We start from the raw sequence: 23,626 nt of genomic DNA, 5'->3' as shown, positions 1-23,626 counted from the left end.
ATAGCATCCCCACCCCTCCAACAGACTTATCTGAGAAAACAAAATATTACAGCTATATTAGGGAAATCCACCCCTTTTACACATTGTTTAGAGCTGTTCTAATATAGGTTTCATCATTGCATGACCCCATATTCTGTCCAGCAATACACTAGGACACAAAATACATCAGCCATATTAGGGGGGAAATCATTCATTTATTGTTTAAAGATCGCAAGACAACATCTGAATTTCTGTAGCACAATTTAAATGTTTTACTTTTTTGATAAAGCAGAGTATAATAGAAAAAACAATTAGTTTTCGGTAATATCTATATCTCTATTCAGAATTAAGTCTTCCACAGACATGTTACCTGGAAATAAAAGCCTGTTACAATAAGCAAAGCTTCAACCAGAGCGGCTACTTTTCATGCCAGGAAGAAGTTCATTCCTATAGGAGGAATGATGTGCTATGGAAAATGGCTGTAAGGTCACAGCCTTGAGGGCACTGGAAGTGTATTATCCTATTCCAAATTGAGTAGTTCCACGAACTTCAAACATCAGTTTATCTGGAACCATGCTGGCAACCTTTAACTGATTATTTCAATCAAGTAAAAAATAAATTAAGAAATCCCTCAACTGATGTTTCTTGATTTACAATGATAAAAGGTACACATAGTTCATTAATGTAATTCTGGTTCAGAATTACACTTCAGACTCCTCACTCAGATTCTGGTTAGCAGTACAAATCTTTCAGAAATTCAAGTTCTCCTTATTCAATAATTTGTCAGCTAGGATACATTCAGGCAACAGCTGCAACTACAGAATAGATGCACTGCCTTGGAGCTTTGGAAAGACATTATAATCTAGAATACTACTAGCAGACAAAAAATTACCTGTTACTGACTGGATAGCATAAGTGCAGTACAGCAAGACAAAACACATATTCATATGTTGGCTTGTATAAGCCTCAAGCCCTCAATCCTCTGTTGATATTCAATAGTTTTATTCCTATGGTTTTTCATACCAAGAATTCAAGCTCCAGGAGGACTAAAGTCTAACTTGTACTCCAAACCAAGCAGCAGTGCAGTTTGGTACTATTGAGGCTGAATCCATACAAACTTCAAGACCAAGTCCAGTAGACAATTATTATATAATACCCTCACAAAGTCTGAAAAATAATTACTTGTATACATAGATGGTCCTTCAGAGATTTTACCTATAACAAATTTTTCAATGAACATTACTTAATGTATTGGAGATAACTGCAACTTACTAATCAAATATTTGAATACTTATACTTACCTGGGATTTCATTTCTGCTGAAAGAAATAGGAAGAACAGGACTCACTTTAAAAAAAAAACAAACTTTAGAAAAGAAGGTAAAAATCTTATCACACACTATCACTTTTGGAAGCAGCATAGAAGGGGCAAGTCAAGGGTAAAACACTGGTGAAATAGGTCAAAATTAGGCAAAAAAAAAAACTATATTATCATCAATGACAGTACCATAACTGTGCCCTTCATAATTGATAATCACTCCTAAGAATTTTCATTTGGCACCAGATGGTATGTTTAACAGAAACACTCTGGGATGTTTTCAATCAGATTTGGTTAACTAAGTTACAGAAGAATTTTTTAAAGGGGTGGGGGAGAGAAGGAAATGGGAAATGGACCAGAAAAAATTCTGAGTCATCATCTAAACCAACAAAGCACTGATAGCTCCAAACATTAGGTCAGACACTAAAACGACTGATATAGGCTCAAGTGGTTTATAAAACCTATAAAAAAGACTACACCAGCAAAGTCCCCGTCAATCTGTCAGAGTTCAGAAACTGAAACAGGGAGCCACATTTTAGCTTAAAACCTTATCTCAAGAAAATCAAAAACACTTCACATGAATAAAAATACCTGAAACCAAACATTTTTAAAAGCTCCAATACCCAAAATATAAAGAAAAAAAAATTAATTCAGAAGACTCAATCAATCCATGGAATCACAAAACGGCTGGACAATCTATATCTCCCCTCCATACTAACCATCCCATGGAAGACCAAGGGAGATCAGACCTTCCAGACCTATGCACCACCTGGTTGCTGCAAAACTCTACGGAGATTCCTTGTAGAACAGCAGTTTCCCATCTTTGTTGTCTCTCCCTATCATGCAGGAAGCAAGTCTGGCTGTGCTATTCTATTACCATTATATATCACCCATCTGCAACATGGTACTGTACAGATAAGTAAAAAGTATGTTATCTAGTTCCCTTTCCCCCAGAAGGTTGAGGCTCAGGTATGGGGTAATTCTCCTGTGCATAGTCTTTATTTAGGCTGACTCAGTGACTTCGACAGGCTTAATCATGTGGTCAGGTTTGTTGCCAGCTGCATAATGCTCCCACATCTGCAGATAGAGCCGCTCTAGTTCCATTGTGTATTGTTTGGTGTTGAACAGAGGGCTAGATATTCTCTGCTTCCAGACTTTGCCACGAATTTTCTTTAGGCTAGGTAAATAAAAAAGGAGAAACAAATTCACAAATCAGAACAGAATCTCAGAACTAGATTCTATATATACTTAGTCACCTTTATGGCAAAATACATGACCAAGGTTCACACTATTTTTCCCCCTGATTGGCCCATTACCTCAATGCTGCAAAAGGAAAGGGTCACAGCCAACCCAATGCTAACGCAATCAAGTTCAACCCACATCCTCTGAAAAAATTTAGTTCTTCCCTAAACAGGTTTATCCAAGGGATAATAATGCTTTCTCCATTTCATCTCTACCTTTAAAATAAAAACAAGAATTGGCAATGGCATGTGACTATTCCTATATATATACTATCTGCTCAAATGTAAACCACTTAACTTTTTGGTAAGCAACTTAGCAACTATGTACTAATCCTAAATATTCATAACTTCTGACCTATCACTAATACTTTTCCATCTATTCAAAACAAATTGCCAGATATGCAGTCACACATGACTATATAAGATGTTCACTGAAGCATTTTTAAAAATAGTTCAGGCACAAACTTATTACATGAAATATTCAATTTACAAAGATTATAATGAAACAGAAAATACTCAAGGGGAAAAGAAATGCAATATGTCTACACCATAATTACCATTTGTACATGAACTGAGGTATTTATTTATATATACAATGAAAATATTCCTAATATCACCTAGACTGTGGTTCTGTTCAGAAATGGGGGGGATCAATTTTTCTAGAAATGGTGCAGGGAGAAGAGTTCTCTCTTTACTTCCCTTCTGAATATATTAGAGAGAATTATTACTTCAGAACCATAAGTCAGAACACTCCTGTGTATTGTTAAAAGGAACGATTTAAAAAGCTGTTTTAATGTCAACTAGAAACGACTACTAAAAATGGCTGTACATCTGTTGGCCTCAATCCAACCATGTGCATATTAGTCTACCTTCCAAAGAAAAAGACCCTGTGTGCTACATATTTTTAAAAATTTATGGGTAAGGAAAAAATTGTTAAGCTATGATACATCTATACAATGAAATACTATTCAGCAATATAAAGGAATGAACTCACTGAATAAACAGTGCCTTTTAGAGTACATACTATATTTTCCATTTGTATAAAGTTCTAGAAAGGCTAAACTAAGTTATAGTGGAGGGAAAAAAAGACCAGCATTTGTCTCTGGGAATTGATGAAAAGGGCCAACTAAGAAGCAGCATGAAGGAATTTTCTGAATTGATGGCAATATTCTGTATCTTGACAGGGGTTTAGGTTATAAAAGGTTATTTCTCAAAACTCACTGAATAGTAAAGATGTGTGTGTTTCATTGTAAGTTCTGTCTCAAAAAAAAGTATTAAATTCTAATTCATGATACCCATACTGAGGTATTTAAGGGGAAGCATACTGATGTCTGCTGTTTACTTAAAAAGGTACCACATAAAGGGGGCTGGGGAGATAGCTTAGTTGGTAGGGTGCTTTCCTTGCAAGCACAAGGCCCTGGGTTCAATCCCCAGCAAGCACCACAAAAAAAAAAAATCATAAGGTACCACATAAGATGGCACTTGTTTATGGAAAGAGGAAGACAGATAGGTAATAAATCAAGTATAGTAAAATGTTAATAGCAGAATCTAAGCAGTGAGTAGGAAAGTGTTCATTATAAAATTGAAAATCTTCATAACAAAATGCTGGAGGAAAGTACTGTATGAAGCAAACTAAGCTCCAAAGAGTCTAGTAAAAATGTAAAAACAGACTACATTGTTCACCATATTTATCCCTGGACTGACAGACATCAATTTTAAATGTTTTTAAATGCCCAAGCTTAAAAGTTTTAGTTTTCTTACATGTATGTGATACTCAATAGAGAAATTTTTGAAAATATATAGTTAACACTTGTTGAATGTTTACTATGCACCAAGAACTGTTCCAAACTCTCTACATGGAGTACCTTTTCAAAACCTCACAACATCTCTGCAAGGTGAGTACTACCATTAGGCTCCATTTTGCAGATAATAGAGATAAACTTGCCCAAAGTTCCCAAAGCTCATAAATGGAAGAGCAGTCTGAGCACTTCAATAGCATCTATTTAATATGCTACTTTTCAGAAAAACACAAAGAAAAAAAAAATCACCCTTAATACCCAAAGAAAAACTTCTTTGAAAAGACAAGTATTATTTCATTGTATGGATAAATCTTCAATTATCTAAGCATCTCCCCTATAATTCCCACCCATTTTCAGGCAGTTAAGTTGTTGTTTTTTCCCTTATGCTGCTACAGTAAAGAAGTGGCAGTATTAGGGTCAATGGTCTGATATTTTTTAAGGTTCTTAAAACTTTGAGGAAGGGTTGTACCAATTTACTCACCAATGTATGAAAGGGCCAGTGCCTCAATGCTCCCTCATCGATATCATATTAAAAATCTTTTTTATTTTATAGGCAAATAATGGATATACCTCAATATTATTTTAATTGGCATTTCTACTACAGAAGCTGAAACTTTTTCTCGTTAATCATTTGTACTTCCACTTCAGTGAGTTGTCTGGTCATTTCCTTGTTTACTTTCCTATGAGGGATTTAAAATTTAAATGTTCTTCAGGCTATTAATACTTTGACATATGAAACAAAGATTCTTTCCCTCTTGTTTGCCTTTTAATTTTCTTGAATTTTTTTATTCAGCCATTTATTCTTTTACATAGTAAAACCTAATGATTACTTCACTTATGAGTTTAAAGTTTTTCTCCCATCCAGAGATCATAAAACTAATTCACCTATTTTAATATAACCCTTAATTTATGATTTCATTTTCAACAGCTTTATTCTAACATATAATTTGTTCACGGAAAAGTTTACTTACTATTCTAGATCAGTTCCCAGTTTCACAGCTATGTCTTCATATTCTTGTCTATTTTTAGCAATAAGCTCAAGACAACCTAAGCATGTAAGCTGAGAAGCTGCAACTCTGGAAGCAAGGGTCTCTCCTATAATATGAAAGATAACAATTACACATCTGAGAATGTATATAGCATACAGTTATCAATGTTATTTACCTAAGCATCCACACAATGTAGATGAGGAGAATGGAGCTAATTGTTCAAATCTGAACAAATCTCATTTTCTATCATTTTGCCTTGAATGTTAGTGCTGGTACATGTAATTTTACCTGAATTATTTCCCCCCAAAAGGACATTTTTTGAGGAATAAGGAAGAGCCCAATAGTTTATAAGCAACTTACCTGGCATAGTCACCATGGGTGTCCCTGCCCAAAGGACATCCATCCCTGTGGTATGCCCATTACAGAGTGGAGTGTCCAGGCAGACATCAGCCAGCTGGCCTCTCCTGACATGTTCTTCTTTAGGAGCAACAGGAGAAAAAATAATACGGTTCTGGGGAAGGCCCATGTTTTGTGCATATTGTTGAATATTGGGTTCGCCTACTGCTGGAAAACGCAAGAGCCAGAGCACACTATTGGGAACACGTTTCAGAATCTGAAAAAGGACAATAAGAATAATTATTTTTGTGTTTTGTTGTTTGTTTTTGGCACTAAGGATCAAACCTAGGGTCTCATCCATGCTAGGCAAGCATTTTACCACTGAGCTACATCCCAGGCTGTTTGACTTTTGAGTTAGGATCTTGTTAAGTTGCTCAGGCTGCCTCAAACTTGTAATCCTCCTGCCTCAACTTCCTGAGTTTCTGGGATTACAAGTATCACTGTCACTGTGCCTAGCAAGAATGATTATGAATAGTACATCTGCCCTTCTCAAAAACTTTCACAGGTCTCTATCTCTAATAATTCTACCGCACTCAGAAAGAAACCTAGTGTGTACCTAAACGTTTTTCCTTCATGTAAACTATATTATTCCTCTTCTGCTTAGCTGTCCCCAGAGAGGAGAAAGCAATAGATGACACAAAACAAATCTCTAGTTGGCACAGTCTGAGACAGCTATATCCTGTGGGAACTGACTTAAATAGTGGTTTTTGTTGAACAGAGAGGAATCTTCCATTTTGAATTTTATGGGTTTTTTGGTTTTGTTTTTAAAGGGATAGGGTCTCACTATGTTGTCCAGGCTGGTTTAGAACTTCTAGGCTCAAGTGATCCTTCTGCCTCAGTTTTTCAAGTTACTGAAACCATAGGCACCTGTCACCACACCTAGCAATTCAAATTTTAAATACTCCACCATATCACAACAAAAATTAAATCACATTTGCTTAACTTTGTCTACTCTAGATCAGAGACTAACAGACTTCTATAAAGGGTTAGATAGCAATTATTTTTGGTCGTGTGGCCACAGATATTGTATAAACAAGTAGATATGGCTGTTTGTCATTAAACTTTATAAAAACAAGCAGGGAGTGGGATGGATTTCCGAATTTGGAATATTTCAGATTTTTAAAACAGTACAATGCACATATATTATCCGACACCTTCAGCAAAAATTCCTTGTGAACACATTCGAATCTCTCCACTGAGATGTAGGATAAATGAAATAAATAAAAGATTATTTATAGCCTAATGTCAGTTCAGATAGTTTTGCTGCCAAATAAATTTGCCACAAATGGATAAAAACACATTTTTGGTTTTCAGGTTTTTCTGAATATCAAGAAGTGACAATTAAGGAGTAGCAGACATACACTCATATGGTTCATCTTCTTCTCTACCTTCCCCTGACCTTTGATACAAAGAAAGTTATTAGAGGAAAAACATCTACCACAAAATTGTTTCCATATTACCCAAAGAAAAAATATGCCATTTTTGTTCTATAAACTAAGAGCTAGTTATGGATATCTAATATCCTGCTTCTGAGAATTGATCTAACAAGGTGACTGAGAAGTAATGGTATTAATTGACTCCTTCTGGTATTAAATATTGCATGAATGTTAAACATGGGCAGATATACATAACAGCTTTTGCTATCAGTTTAGACCAGAGGTTGGCAAACTACAGCACAAGCACCAAATTTGGCATGCTGCCAATTTTTATAAAGAAAATTTTATTGCAACACAGCAACATTCATTTACATAATGTCTAGGGTGATTTTATGCTACAACAGCAGAGTTGAACTGATGTGACAGAGTATGGACCAAAAACTTGAAAATATTTGCCATTTGATCTTTTAATTTTTTTGGTATTACTAAGGATTGAATCCAGGACCTCCCACATGCTAGGCAAGCACTCTACCACCGACCTAAATCCCCAGACCCTTTTCATATTTTAACACAGGGTCTCACTAAATTGCTCAGGCTGGCCTGGAACTTATAATCCTCCCTCTGCAACTAAGTAGCTGGGATTACAGGTATGTGTCACCAAGTCTGGCTACCACCTGGCCTTTTCTGACCTCTGATATAGACAGAAAACTTTTAATATGTAAATTTTTTTAAAATCCCATAATGTGTAATTTAGATACTAAAAGAGGGCTAGAGATATAGGTCACTGGTACAGAATGCATACCTAGTATATGAAGGTCCTGGGTTTGATACCCAGCACAGGAGGAAAACAAAAGACAACATTAAAAGGAGAAATAAAAAAATGAATGAAAAATCCATAACTCTGTTGTAGCTTAGAAATGAGCACAATAGCTGTGTGTGGTGGTGCATGCCTATAATCCCAGAAGTTTAGGAGGGGGAGGAGGGAGGGGGGGGAGGGAGGGAGGGAGAGAGGGAGAGAGGGAGGGAGGGGGAGAGAGAGAGAGAGAGAGAGAGAGGGATGGAGGGAGGGAGGGAGAGAGGGAGGAAGGAAGGAAGGAAGGAAGGAAGGAAGGAAATGAGCACAACAGCTTTGAATGGAGAAAGGTGGAGGAAGCTTCAGCAATGTAGTCTATGTACAAAATTGTTACCAATCTCTGGACATTAATAACGAATCTATGCATACTCACATTTGCCCACATCTGCAAAGTAGAAGGGTCAATCTTATATAATTGATTAAAGTTACAGTACACGATGGCATCTTCTGGTAACCCATACTGAGAACGTGTGGTTACAATAATGGTACGGGGAACCTCCTCTCCAGTTGCAGCCTTATTGTTGATCTAAAACAAAGAACAGAATGATGATAATTATGTTTGAAGTTAAGATAATCTCACATTTACTTTTCTTTTTGTAGTGCTGATCATCAAACCCAGGGCCTTCCATTAGGCAAGTGTCTACCCCTGAGCTATACTCCTAGCCCAGTCCAATAGTTTTGTTTTTGTGTTTTGGTACTGGGGATTGAACCCAGGGACACTTAATCACTAAGTCACATCCCCAGCCCTTTTATTTATTTACTTTTTTATTTTGAGACAGGATCTCGCTAAACTGCTAAGGCTGGCCTGGAACTTGTAATCCTCCTGCCTTAGCCTCCCAAGTCGCTGGGATTACAGGCATGAGCTATCATGCCTGGAACCCATAGTTTTTAATCAATAAAGACTCCGTAAGATGCAAAATGATTTAACCATTTAAAGTCATGTTCCTGCACTATAATGAGAAAATATTCATGATAAACTTTTTTAAAAAGGGGGAAATATTTGTAGCATTATCTCAATGGGGGACTGTATTATGAAGCTTTTTGCTCTAGCCAAAAGGTCTCAAAACCCTATTAGCAGCTCAACAGCAAGCTTTTGCTTACCCTTTTCTTCCTGAATGAAATGCCTTTTTCTTTTCTTTTTTTCTTTTTCTTTTTTTTTTTTTTTTGCGGTGCTGGGGATTGGACCCAGGGCCTTGTGCTTACAAGGCAAGCACTCTACCAACTGAGCTATATCCCCCGTCTGAAATGCCTTTTTCGATATCACATCTACTTTTCAAGGCTAAACTGCAATTAGTCGGTCATATGGTCTCTCCTCCCAAGATTCTCCTCACATTGATCATCACCATTTTGAGCTTCTACATCATATTATCATACAAGTCCAACACATATTTTGCCTTACATTGTTAGGTAAGTTGAATGTGGACATTTCAACACTACTACTAGCTCATAGAGGTCTGTGATCCTTGCTTCGTGTTCTCTTGACAGAGCTATATATTCAAGTAAGCAAAATATATTCATTTGAATATAAAATCACATTACTATGATTGAGACATAAGCCCTAAAGTAATTCCATTCACTGGAAGATACAAACACAGGGAATTATATTGTGTTATACCAAATGTAATTAATGATATACCCCAGATACTAAGGAAGTATAGAAGAAAATGGAGCAGGGGTGGAGAGGTTAGAGACTAGTATAGAAACAGGCTCCTGGAAAAACTTTCTGAACTTAAAAAGTATGAATAGGGTTCAACCAGGGAAAGGATGAGTTTATAGAAATAAGAAACTGTATGGTACCTACAGATAGTCCACCATATGATAAGAGAGTAAAGCTACAGGCAGGGGAAAAACAAGATATTAACACAGTAGACTCTCAGTAACCTGTTAGCTGAATTCAGGGAATTTTAAAATTCAGACAATCCTACATAAGCTGTTAGTCTCCTCCAAACTCATTTCCTTATCTATAAAACAGAGATAATGATATAACTCCTAGAGTTACTATGAGATTTAAAGGAAATAAATGCATGCTTAGTGTTATATATTATGGCTTATTATTTTCTTCTCACCTGTGTAGTTGCCAGTCCATTGCTAATACTGAATCCATTAATTGTTATTTGAATCTGTCCTCTGTTAATCATTTCAATAACTGCTTCTGCAATAGTATTCATGGGAATGACAGGCATATTAAGAGCAGTGTTACTGCTATCTGCATTGTCTCCTCCATCAGGACATTTCATCTAAAAGAAAATATATATTAAAGAAAAGGCCCCAAATGCAGTTAACTTTACTTCAGTGACAAAGACTGATTAGGTTCTGACCTTGACAATTTTCACATCTGGTAGACTATCAAGAAATGCTTTGAGATCGATGCCATTCAGCACTATTCGATTGTCATAAATGTGACCATTGGACTTAAAATCGATGACGGCTTTTTTCTAATAGAAAAAATAGTTCCAGACATGTCTTTTAGGATATGTACGGACAGTAACAAGGAAATAAATGACAACAGTTCTTTGTAATTCCCCATAGCACTATTTTCTACCTACCTTCAGGTGAGGGAACATATTAGCATGATCACCAATAAAGAAAGTATGGGGCATGTAAGCCAATTTCTCAGAATACTGCTCAGCAACTTCAGCTGGTGAAGTTTCCTGATCAGTGATGATATAATCCATGAAAAGCGCACCACTAGTCCCAGGATATCCCAGCCACATTGCCTTAAAAAGAAAAAAAAAAAATCAGACCAAAAACTGATTAAGAACCTTCATCAGTATATTTATCTCTAAATCCATCCACTTGTACATATTAAATATGTACAACTCTTTAGGTCAGTCACACTTCAATAAGTATAAAACTTTCATCGAAGGTTCCAAAATTAAGTAAATAAACAAGGAAGGGTGACTTCTTTAGACAAGAGCAATTAAGTAGTATTTTAGATTGGCCTTTTAAGTGCCAAAATGTTTTTCAAATTTGCCAGAGTAACTATTTATACACAATCTTAAATTGCACATCTCCATATACATGTACATAATTGTGTTCTACACTCAAAATCCTTTGTCCCATTCATTTCAAGAACTATATTATTTTCAAATCAAATATGTCTGCTGTGTTGTTTTAAATATCAGCCAGTATGTGGGGGAGGCAACATTACTGTATTTTAAGTCTAATACTACACTGTGAGTGACCATTATTAAATCTTTTACCTGAATAGGAGCTGGCCTGAGAGCAAAGAGCTCATTTCGAGCACCCTTGGTATAACCATTCATATTTACAAGAATATGAATTCCATCCTGATGGATGCGATCAGCTGCTTTTCCATTGCATGGAATCTGTGTAACAGAAAATAAGAATTCACACTTATCTCAGATTAACTCAATTAATTTCAATGGCATTGAACAAAATTCAGCTTCCTAAATACAAAATGATAATTACACAAATTAACTACATTAATGCAGGGCAAAAATATGGGTAAATGCCATTAAAATGAACTCAAGGCATTAAGGAAACAGAACACAGAGGAAGCAATTTCCTTCTAAATTGAATGTATTAGTGATAGGGTTTCACAAGGGAGTTGGTATTTGAATTGGCACTTCAAAGATGAATAGTAGGGCTAGGGTTGTAGCTCAGTGTTAGAGCACTTGTCTAGCATGCATGAGGCACTGGGGTCAATCCTCATCACCACATTAAAAATAAATGAAGGTACTGTGTCTATCTACAGATAAAAAAAAAATTTTAAAGAAAGATGAATAGGAGTTTGTGGGAGTTTGACAGGATATAATCTTGACAGAACAGAATAAATAAGCCTTTTAGGGTTAAAAATTTTTAGGTAGTTCACTTTTATGTGGAAGGTGAATGGCGGGTAAAAGTACTGGAAAACAAAGTTGTGGCAAACTGAGAAAGGTTGTAAAGGCTATGCTGAAGAGTTTAGACTTCAGTCAATAAGAAGTGAGTCCCCGTAGGTCTCAGAAACAGGTTGGTAAGCTTCTTGGTCACAAAGAATCTGCCACCAATCAAATGTGGCCAGGCATACACTTTTGCCCCCAGAACTGTTCCCCCAACCTTCAGAACCCAAGGGTGCTCTACCACTGAGCTACCGTCTCCAGTTTTGTTTTGTTTTTTTAAATATTGAGACAGGATCTAACTAAGTTGCCTGGGCTGTCCTTGAATTTACAATCCTCCTATCTCAGTCTCCCAAGTCATTGGGATTATAGGCTTGTACCCCCACGCCAGGCCAGGCCTTCTTTTGAAGCAACAGGCTACTGCAAAAGATGTTGGTACACACTAGTTATTAAGTGATTAGAATCTCACAACCTTTTTTCTAGGACTTCAGTGATTCATATACATAAACACACACACACACACACACACACACACACACACACACAAATATGTGTCTAGGGGCTGGGGTTTTGGCTCAGTGGTGGAGCACTTGCCTAGCACTCGATTCAATCCTCAGCACCACATAAAAAATAAATAAAATAAAGGTACTGTGTCCATCTACAAATAAAAAATTTTTAAAAACTGTTGTCTATACATATGCATACATATTATATGTATATATGCACATAAATGTTTTTATGTATGTCTTTACACACTATGTTGCACATTATCTGTATTAGTTACTACATTGGCCAATGGTCTCCAAAGAAAAAATTTTAATTATAAAAAAATTTAATTTCCCAAGTATGTACATACTCAGCAAATTACTGTCACAAATTCTGGCTCATTCCCTAGAAAAGTTATACATACATAAACAAGTATATCACATTTGTTTTATTTGCCATTTCAGCAAAAGCTATACCAATCATAAATTTAGATGATCAAGGAAATAAGATCAATGCAACTGCCCATATGTAGTAGTTCTTGTTTAATACCTAGTACCAAAAATACAAGACATATTAGTATGCCTGAGGCCCTGGGTTTAATCCCCAGCATGGAGAGAAAGCAAAATAAACTATATACCAATAGTTTTATTAAAATTTGTGCAAACTAAAAAGTTGGAAGTGTAAGAGTTTCACTTACCTGAGAAAGATCAATGAAATGATTGGCTTCTGCCATCACCTTTACTCGAAAGTTTGTGCCATCATCTGGACTCAGGGCATAACAGAATACCTGAAAGGCAGCAGAGTGCATTTAATAGCCTTGTTCAAATCTTTCCAAATGACACTAGGTTTAACACCTAAGGTGACAATAAAGGCACCTCTGTGTTTTTTTTTAAACAATGATTCTAGAGAAACACTAGCCTTACCTCAAACTTATCAGGATTATGCATGCCTGGAATAGACTGCATAAGGTGAGAAGTAGGATGATTCCCAAAGTCAGAACTCACATATCCTACACGCAATCGACCATCACTGAGCTTCAAGTCTTTTGGATGTTCATATGGTGGTTTATGAAGGACATTAATCTACCAACAGAATCCAATGTTTGTTAGTATCTATGTAAATTTTCATCTAGGAAAACTAAAACCACACCAAACCCACATCTCACGTTGGTTGAGAGAATTTTGCCCTGAATACTTCATTTAATTTATTTCATAGAGATCAATGCAATCTTAGTGGTTTATGTAATATGCTTTTATACCTGAACTGTTTCTGGGACCTATGAAATAGTCGGAGCATATAAAATTTATAGGAATTAAGTACTGTGGACAGAGCATGATGAAAATCCTATAGGGAAGCATTTTTTAAAAATTACACCTAGAACTCTATCCTCCTCAGCAAATCCAACCTTTGATCAAGTAGTGTCCTAATTCTCAAAGGTGAGTATAAAATATCACACACCTTATTAAACATTATTATTTTCAACTTAAAGGAAAACACCATCACCCTTTCATTAGTGTCTAAGTTAAGGATTCCACCCTATGGAGTGGAGGGGGGTCATGCTCCAGAGAGGACACAATTTAAAGGACTTCTGAGGCAGCTCACAACATTTAATTTCTCAACTCAAATGGTGTTCACTTCAATTTGTTGTAATTGCACAGTGTTCTGTAACTGTTTTAGTTTACACCTAAAAGATAAAACAAAGAATCATACCTTATCCAAGCAGAGGTTCCCATGCCTCTCAGCAATAGCCTTCCTGAAGCCATGAGAAAGAGGATACAACATACTATGATGAGGATGCACAGAAGGTAACCTATTCTTCTCTAACTGGTCAGCCACAATACTGACCAACTTCTTCATTCGCTCATCATAGTCTGTCCAATCACAGACAATCTAGAGAGAGCAAAAAGAAATTATTATACAGAGAATCCTATATTGGGATTTAATATTTTAATATTTTGGGCCCAAAGTAATGCCAGATAAGCTAAAACACTGTCTCTAGTCAGGCTTGGATTATTATAGCACATAACAATTAAAGGTGATTGTAACACTAGAAGTCAATTATGGGCCTGTTATTCTTTACCTGAAGACAATGAGCCAAGTTACAATAAGCATCAGGAAAATCAGGCTTAAGTTTCAGAGCCGTGCGGTAAGAAGCTATTGCTTCTGGAATATTCCCTGAATCCTGGAAAGAAAAAAAAAAGTGGACAGTAAAAATTTTCCTAAAATAAACACTTGGTGCTAAGATGCACATATTACACAGGAGTACCTTGTGAATGGAAGCCAAATTGCTGTGGGCATCTGCAAATGCAGGGTTAATCTGGATGGCACGAGTATAACACTGCAAGGCTCCCTGAACATCCTGCATCTCCTTTAGAGTGTTTCCCATATTAGAGTAGGCATCAGCAAAGGTAGGACTGATTCTGAAAGAAAAGATAAAGCTTTTATATATATAGACAAAAATCTTTAAACCCCTATCAAGTTATTTTTTCTGTTATTAAAAGCCATTTAAGCCAGGTGGGAGTGGTGGCACATGCCTGTAATCCCAGTGGCTTGGGAGGCTGAGGCAGGAAGATCCTGATTTCAAAGTCAGCCTCAGCAACTTAGTAAGGCACTAAGCAATTCAGTGAGACCCTGTCTCTAAATAAAATACAAAAAAGGGTTCAGGATGTGGCTCAGTGGTTGAGTGCCTCCGAGTTCAATCCCTGGTACCAAAAAAAAAAAAAAAGAAAGCCATTTAAGTCAGGCACAGTGGTGTATGTCTATAATCCCAGCAACTTGGGAGGATGAGGCCATAAGTAACTTAGCGAGTCCCTATCTCAAAACAAAAAAGTAAAAACTGCTGGGGATGTAGCTCAGTGGCTAAGCACTCCTGGGTCCAATCCCAAGTACCACTCCCAAAAAAGCTATTAAAGTGCCAGCCAAATGCCAAACATTTAAAAACTAAGACAACCAAAAACAATAGGCTGTGAGTTTCTTACCGAATAGCTTCCTTATAATGCATCAGAGCTTCCTGCAGTTTGCCCTGCTGTTGTAGTACACTTGCTAAATTTGAATGGGCAGCAGCAAACTCTGGAAAGACCTATAAAGAATCAAGATCAAAACTCAAGTTTAAAAAAATCCTGCTAAAACAAAAGTAGTAACTCCTCACAATCCTAAGAACCTTGCTCAAGTACCTTTATACCTCTAAGCTTTTCTACATCTTTTCCAAGTTTATTTATTATTCAAAGCTTAGTTTTCCAGATTTCACCTCTTCTTCTCCTTTATACCTCTCCTTGTTTCAAACATGAGGTAGACCTCCCCTCTTCATAGTCTATACTGACAAATCTAGCACCACCGAAATCTCTCTTCTGAACTCCTAACCACACCTACTAACCACCACATAGCTACCAAGACACTGAAATTATATACTTATTGATAATTTCTCTTGAATTGCAGCTTATTGTTTATAATTTTTTTGTCTAAATCCTATCTACCCATACAATGATGAACTCTGAATGTAGGGATTTCCATGAATGTCACACAGGACACCATGTTGTTCCTAGGTACTCAATTACTGGTTCAATGAATAATCCTCTTTTAAATGACTCAACCACTATTTTTACAAAAGAGGTGGAAGGCATGGCACACTTAACCACTTTCCCTCTACTATCACATAAACTAAATATTAGCCACCCCATCCTCAACATACTTCTAATGCTTTTCGATACAAGCGAACTGCCTCTTCAATGTTTCCCTGTTCTCGTTTGATATTGGCTAGGTTATTCAGAGAGTCTGCATGGGTGGGACATAGACGAAGAGCTGTGTTATAGCAATCTTCTGCTTCAGCAACCTAGAAAACAAAACGAAGCTATTCAAAACCTATACCAAATAATCGTAGGACCACCACTAATACTGTTCTAACAATTTTAATAATTGCTTAGTTAAGCCTAATGGCTAGCAATACTACAGAAAATGGATATTTTCTGATATTCTTCCCGCCAACCAAAACTCCAAAGTAAACCAATATAAACATCTCAATACTTAATAATGTATACCAAAAAAACTCACAATACTACCAGATAACAAAGAAATAAAACTGAATAAAAATCCTTACACTGCCCTTCTCTTTGAGAGCATTGGCTAGATTGCAGTAAGCATCAGGGAAATGTGGTTGCAGTTCAATAGCTCGCCTGTAGGTGTCTATTGCCAAATCTATCAGGCCTTGCTCATAGTATACACAAGCCAGGTTGCCATGCACCACTGCATGATTTGGACTCAAGCTTAGGGCACGAAGGTAAGCTGCCACAGCTCTGTAAATAAAAAATAAAAAAACACACACACACACACACAAAATGCAACTAATTTTTAACTATACCAAAATAGGCCAATTAATTGTAACTAATTACAATTAATTCACACTAAATACTTAACCTCAAACAAAAAACGCACCTTTATAAAATGTGTTTTCATACTGAGAAACTGTCTATTCCCACATAAGAAATAGGCTTTCCTTTGACAACAACAAAAAAGTGAAGTTCAGATTTACTCAGCTTTCTCAATTATACCAAGGGAATAATTTACCCTAAGAGATAATCATTTCAACAGTTCTACAATAAAGGAAATTTCAACTGAACTCCCAGTGAGAAGGATAAAGGCTTTCAGGAAATCAAACAAGGAAAATGTCTTTCAACCAGGCCACTGTCATAATTTCAGTCCAAATTCTCATATAACAAAGACTCAAGAAAATTTATCAAATAGAACATTAACTCACCTGTCAAAAATGCGTGCCTCTTTCAAAACATTTCCTAAATTGATATAAGCATCCAGAAAATTTGGGTCAAGTGTAACAGCCTAAAAATTACAAAACGGTTAATTAGATAGAGCAAGTTAATTTTTTATCCTGAGGTTATTTCAAACCTCCGATTACATTTTCTAGAACAATTAAAATATTATTTTAAAAACCTGATTACTTATATAGTTCCCTCTCATTATTTATAAACTTCAATTTTATCAAAATAACTTTTCATGCTAGGGGTGTAACTCAGTGGGAGAACACCTGCCTAGTATTCAAGAGACCCTGGGTTCAATCGTCAGCAAACAAAAAACTTCTAATGAGCTGAGCATGGTGCAAAGTGCCCCAAACTTGTAATCCAAGTTACTTGAGAGGCTGAGGCAGGAGGATCACAACTTAGAGGCCAGCCTGGAAACTCAATGAAACTCTGTCCCAAAATAAAAATGAAAGAGAGGCTAGGGATATAGTTCAGTGGTAGGGCACTTGCCTAGCTAGTACACATGAGGCCCTGGGTTCAATCCCCATACAGTAAAACAAAAACAAAACATGTTCTTATAAACAAAATGGATCCTTAAGGGAAAAACTAAAAATCGGGTCCATCCAAATTTACTGAGCTGAATGCTTCTAATTTAGCCCTATTTTACTAACAATTAGCCATTTTAACTCTCCTTAAAAATTAATGGCAGAAACAAGCAGCAAGCTCTTAATGAAAAGAAAATGTGTATCTAAGTTTTATAAATTCAACTGCATACTCAGTAAGATTATGTAATTACAGCTAAATGCTCAGTAAGATATATTTCAAGTCGACACTAATGACTAAATGGTGTCTCCTAAAATATGGCTATGATTGTTCTGAAACTGTCCTAAAATATAGAAGAGTGAAATTCAACCTGTCATATATTAAGAATTCATCCTGGACATTATCATAGGCTATTAAATGAGACCCTCTGAAAAAGAAGCCAGGACATTCCTATCTAGTATGACTTCTTTATATGAGCAACCAAGATAGATAACCACTGATCAAGAAAACTATTTAGGTGGACGCAGTGGCACACACCAGTAATTCCAGCAACTTGGGAGGCTGAGACAGGAAGATCTTAAGATTGAGGTCAGACTCAGGAAATTAGTGAGACCCTGTCTCAAAATTTTAAAAAATTTAAAAAGGGATGGGGATGTAGATCAGTGGTAAAGAGCCCCTGGTTCAATCCCCAGTACAAAAAAAGAAGGTATTTAGAGCTGGGCTGGGCATGGTGGCTCATGCCTGTAACCCAGCTACACAGGAGGCTAAGGAAGGAGGTTGGAGTGTTCAAGGCTAACCCCAGCAAGTTAGTGAAAAAACCCTGTCCCAAAACAACAACAACAAAGAAAAGAAATACAAGATTTTTATTAACAACAAATTAGCAAATCAGTTTCTTTAAAAAAAGAAGGTATTTCAGGGTTTGTCGATGTAGCTCAGTGGTAGAGTGATTTGCCTAGTATGTATGAGGCCTTGGGTTTTGTTCCCAACTCCCACCCCTAAAAAAAAGATATTCCTTTGTGTGGTAAATGCAAACTTTTTAACCAAAACAATGAAAAGGTAATGATTAATGGTAAACATTAAAGACACTTCCTCTTCCCTTAGATGGTAATTCTACCACAAAGACAATATAATGCATAGATTGTCTACAGTGATAGATGGCCATCCTAAAAACTTTTTACTTACTAGAAATTTTCAAATGTACATAATAGCAAAGGAATATAAAAATAAAAACCCAGGTCTCCATTACTGATCTTCCACAATTCATAAATCATGTTCAATCTTATTTAATCTACATTCCAACCTATTATCCCATTTTTCATATCATTTTGAAAGAAATCCCAGACATCTCTTTCCATTTGAAAATATTTCAATATGTATCTCAGGGAGTACACAAAAATGCTTCTTCTTCCCAACATAACTACAATACCATTACCATACATTAAAAAAATACCAATAATTTCTTAACATCAAATATCTATGCAGTGGCTCAATTTCTGATCCAAGTGAGACCCAAACAATGACAACATGCCTAAGTTTCTTTAATTCTTGAAATTAAAAGTTTAATTTAAACCTCCATTTTATTCCTATACATTGTTGAAGAAATCATTGTCAGTTTGGATTTTGCTGAATGTATCCCTCTGGTGTCTTTTAATATGTTTCCCTGCCCCATGTCTTTCCTGGTAGAATTGGGAGCTTAAATCAAATCAGATTTGGGTTCTTGATTTTTTTCTTTTTTGGTGATACTGAGAACCCGGGCCCCAAGCACGCTAGGCAAGTACTCTACCAGTAAACCACATCTTTCTTCTTTCTTTTGTAAGCCTACTTCACTGATGTAATTATTTACTTTTTTTTATACTGGGGATTAAACAAGGGGTGCTTAATCACTGAGCTACGTTTCTCAACCCTTTTTTTTTTTTTTTAATTTTGAGATAGGGTCTAAGTTACTGAAGCTGGTTTTGAACTTGCAATCCTCCTGTCTCAGCCTTCCAAACTGGAATTATTTACTTCACTCACAATATTTGATTGTTATCTCTTTTGTTACCAGTGACAAATGCCTAAATGTATTAATGATGATACTCTGCCAATCCTTCTTCATTTATTAGCTAGAATACTTTTATAAAGAGAAACCTTTCCCATAAACTATGTTATCCTGACATCCAGTTCACACAGGAGAGGGAAGACAAATGTTTATTTTTTCATTTAAATGTTTTATAGATGTTGATGAACCTTTATATTATTCATTTATTTATATGTGGTGTTGAGACTCAAACCCAGTACCACACAGATGCTAGGCAAGCACTCCACCACTGAGCCACTACCCAGCCCGTTTTTTTAATGCTTAAAACTTATTTTAAAAATTAATAATTACGAATATTATGGGGCATAATACAATGCTTTGATCTATGTATGTACATTGTAGAGTCAATCAATCTAATTAATGTATATGTCACCTCGTCAAGACATCATTTTGTTAAGGTGAGAATGTTCTTTTAGGTCTTTTTTTTTTTTGGAGACAGGGTCTCATTATGTTGCTCAGGTTGGCCTTAAAATCCTGGGTTCAAACCATCCTCCTGTCTCCACCTCCTAAGTGCTGGGACACAGGTATGCCTCACAACTCCTAGATTCTTTTAGTAATTTTGAAATATACATTGTTATTAACTGTGATCACCATGCAGTACCCATTGATCAACATCTTCCCTTTCCTCATGCCCCTTTCCCAGTAGCCTCTGGTAAACACCTTTTTAGTCTATTTCTAAGAGACTGACTTTTAATTCCACTTGTAATTGTGATCATACAGCATCTGTCTTTCTGTGCCTATGCCTGGTTTACTTCACATAGCATAAAATAGATAACAAAAAGCAAAAATAGACAAATGGAATTCTATCAGAGTGAAAAGCTTCTACAAAGCAAAAAGAAAACCCATGGATTGGGTCAAAATACTTTCAAACCATGCATCTGATAAGGGGTAAATTTTCAAAATATAGAAGGAACTCAAGAGCAAGAAAGCAAATAACCTAATTTTAAAAATGGGCAAAGGAGGACTGGGGAGATAGCTTAGTTGGTAGAGTGCTCACCTCGCAAGCACAAGGCCCTGAGTTCAATCCCCAGTACCGCAAAAAAAAAAAAAAAAAAAAAAAAAAGGCAAAGGATGTGAACAGACATTTCTCAAAAGAAGAGATAAAAATCGTCAAAAGACACATGAAAAAAAGCTTAACATCTCTCTAATCAACAGGGAAATGTAAATTTAAAACCACGTCACACACTCTAGAAAAATGAATAACAACTGCTGATGAGAAGGTGGAGAAAAGAGAACTCTTATTCTGTTGGTGGGAATGTAAATTAGTATAGCCACTCTGGAAAATAGTATGGAGGTTCCTCAAAAAATTTGTTCTAGCCCTGGGTTTGTGACTCAGTGGTAGAGCACTCACCTAGCATGTGTGAGGCACTGGGTTCAATCCTCAGCACCACATAAAATAAATAAAATAAAGGTATTGTGTAAAAAAATATGTTCTTCTAAATGAGTTTTTTAAAATGAATTGCTCCTGGGCTACAGATGTAGCTCAGTAGTACAGTGTTTGTCTAGCATAAGCAAGGCCCTGGGTTAAATCTCAAGCACCAAGGTTATTTTCTTCTTTAAAGAGTTGCTCCTTATCTTTTTCGAAAGGTGACCAATCATTCTTTATAGTACAATTATGAACTCATGGATTTAAACACATTTTATAAGTTTTAATATATTTCAGTTATTATTCCTATTGACAGTCCCATTTAGAAAGAGGGAGCCTCTACTGAGTCATTCTGACACAAATACATAAAAGCTTTCTGGTATGACAAGGCATGTCAGACAAATTTTGCCCATTTCTTGCCCCAGACCTGGAATTAGCTTTTCACCAAGAAGTTTTGCTTTTGTAAAGTAAAACTGCCCATTTAAAAAGGAACTTTCAGGGCTGGGGAGATAGCTCAGTCGGTAAAGTGCTTGCCTTGTAAGCACAAGGCCCTGGGTTCGATCTCCAGCACCCAAAAATAAATAAATAAATAAAAAATAAAAATAAAAAGAACTTTCAGTTACTTAAGTACAATCTCAATGCAAAACTGGAACACTGCCATACCATACATGATCCAGCAAATACTGCAATAATGTCAGAGAAACAAAGATATTCTGTGACTGGTTAAGTAAAGTCCTATTATTTAGTTTTAGTAAGAACATTCTGCACACATAAGCACATCATAAATACCAATCATTAATTTAATAACTAACCTTTTCAAAGTGATGAATTGCAAGCCAAATTTCCCCTTGTGCATTGAAAACACAGCCAAGATTACTCCAAGCTACTGCAAAGTTCGGTTGCGTCTCAATTGCTTTCAAATAACATGCCTTAGGAGGGGTTAATGAAAGAAGATGGGAGGGGAAGGAGGTAAAGGGAAAGGGGAAAATTTGTAAAGGGAAAAAAAAAAAAAGATTGGGGGGGGGAAGAAGGTGATATCATTATTCCTTCTCTGACCAGTCAAAAGTGACCCTGCAGCATAGGCTCGCTTGCGCCAAAACTAATGCGCTGCCACAGCTGGCTGCTCCTGCGCCTGCGCCACCAGAACCCAAGTGCAAACCACCATGTTCAGTTCTGTCAACCAATGACCAACCCTTACACTGGGACTCATCTGGGAGGTCAGTTGCTGTAAGACTCTAATGCTGAACTTCTCTTACCTGAACACCTAAGAGCTCTGATTACATTTTCAAGTGGTATCTAGAGGGAACCACTTAAGACCAAGTATTCACATTTCCCAAAGTGTGTTCTATGAGGTATTAAAAAAAAAAAAATCACTGGATATAAAGGATTTCATGATCAAGTAAATTAGGAAAACAGAAAACATGTTTCTTTACAACAGGACTTCCCTTTGCCTTTAATAGTATTAAAGGGTTCCCTGAACTTAGTTGACCATGGAACTCTTCTCTCATTGTGCATTTTATTACAGTACTATGAAACACATTTTGGGAAATACTGCTCTAGATAATGTTCCTAACATTAAAACTAAAAACAAAAACAAAAAACAAAAAACAAAAAAAAAAAGTTTTTCTGCCAAGTCAGACATCTTAGCCAGGCTTTCAGTTCCAAACTCATAATTCCCCTCTATCTTCCATGGAGGACTGAAGCTAAAACCTCACATGACAGGATTGTACCTAGGTTGAGGTCCCTGTAATGCGAGCGCAAACATCGCTTGCGCCACCTAACAGCATCGCACTGCGCAATCGCTGCGAACTGCTGCGCTACATAGAACACCCCTAGACGCAGCAAACGGCCAACCAGATCCATTAATCTACTAGACAGGCCCATAGAGAGTATTTGTTTAATGAGATTAGTTGGACTCAAGGTATGTTAAAACCCAATTTTATCCAAAAAGGCTACAGAATAGGACTGAGGGAGCCAGTCAATCAGATTACTCATCTAGTCAACCGTTCACAGGGGCTCATTCGCACGCAATGCGCATTAACGCTGCGCAGCCTTTGCGCTACTGCAGGGTCACAGCGCATCATCAGAAGAGCAGAATGCTGCAATCCAAACAAAGAAGAAAAAAGGAAAAAAAATGAACAACAAGAAGAGTTAGAAGCTTTAACTAGTAAATTATCTCTAATAATTTTTAATATCTTAATTAACTTTTACTTATCTTTTGACAGAATTGTGGCTATAGTATAAAACATTCTCTTACATAACTTGCTTGTAAATAAAATTATTTTAAGCTGTTTTGAAGCCACAAGACAGAAGATTCAGGCATGGAGGCAAATTGTTTTGCTGTGGCAGTTACAAACCCGTTACCATATTTCTCATCATGTGACTTTTCGGTGCGTTCCTTGCTGGAAGAGGAGGAGGAGGTTGTGTGTCTGCCCTAGATCCAGGCCTCGAGCTCCCTTCAGCGAGGCACCTTACGCATGGAATAGGAGGTTTCACCCACCTGAAACCTTCTAAATACAATATCAATGGTGAAAAACCAAAAACAAGAGAGAAAATAAAAACAAGATCATTAGTAAAAGTTCAACAAAGCAATTGAAATTCTTTGGATGTCTATTACA

The 23,626-nt window shown here is 36.5% G+C and overlaps 1 protein-coding gene across 3 annotated transcripts in view; it reads right to left on the bottom strand.

Annotated features, from left to right (window-relative positions):
• Nucleotides 1–377: 377 nt before the first annotated feature.
• Ogt (O-linked N-acetylglucosamine (GlcNAc) transferase) overlaps nt 378–23,626 on the bottom strand; it is a 35,945-nt gene continuing 12,696 nt past the window's right edge. For 2 of the 3 annotated variants that reach the window (XM_047535530.1, XM_047535531.1), the window contains exons 5-22: nt 21,821–21,937; nt 17,025–17,104; nt 16,368–16,563; nt 15,963–16,103; nt 15,253–15,353; nt 14,541–14,694; nt 14,355–14,456; nt 13,985–14,164; nt 13,198–13,356; nt 12,972–13,061; nt 11,153–11,278; nt 10,496–10,666; nt 10,268–10,384; nt 10,016–10,186; nt 8,323–8,475; nt 5,685–5,937; nt 5,307–5,430; nt 378–2,472 (exon numbers count right to left, since the gene is read on the bottom strand). In XM_047535530.1, coding sequence (XP_047391486.1) covers nt 2,298–2,472; nt 5,307–5,430; nt 5,685–5,937; nt 8,323–8,475; nt 10,016–10,186; nt 10,268–10,384; nt 10,496–10,666; nt 11,153–11,278; nt 12,972–13,061; nt 13,198–13,356; nt 13,985–14,164; nt 14,355–14,456; nt 14,541–14,694; nt 15,253–15,353; nt 15,963–16,103; nt 16,368–16,563; nt 17,025–17,104; nt 21,821–21,937 — 2,610 coding nt within the window. In that variant the 3' untranslated portion in view covers nt 378–2,297. Of the gene's footprint in view, nt 2,473–4,816; nt 5,016–5,306; nt 5,431–5,684; nt 5,938–8,322; nt 8,476–10,015; nt 10,187–10,267; nt 10,385–10,495; nt 10,667–11,152; nt 11,279–12,971; nt 13,062–13,197; nt 13,357–13,984; nt 14,165–14,354; nt 14,457–14,540; nt 14,695–15,252; nt 15,354–15,962; nt 16,104–16,367; nt 16,564–17,024; nt 17,105–21,820; nt 21,938–23,626 lie in introns of all 3 variants that reach the window. The other variant, XR_007106362.1, reaches the window with a different exon arrangement.

Source organism: Sciurus carolinensis, chromosome X, assembly GCF_902686445.1.
Source record: "Sciurus carolinensis chromosome X, mSciCar1.2, whole genome shotgun sequence".
Lineage (NCBI taxonomy): Eukaryota > Metazoa > Chordata > Mammalia > Rodentia > Sciuridae > Sciurus > Sciurus carolinensis.
This window is presented reverse-complemented; position numbering and strand designations above follow the sequence as displayed.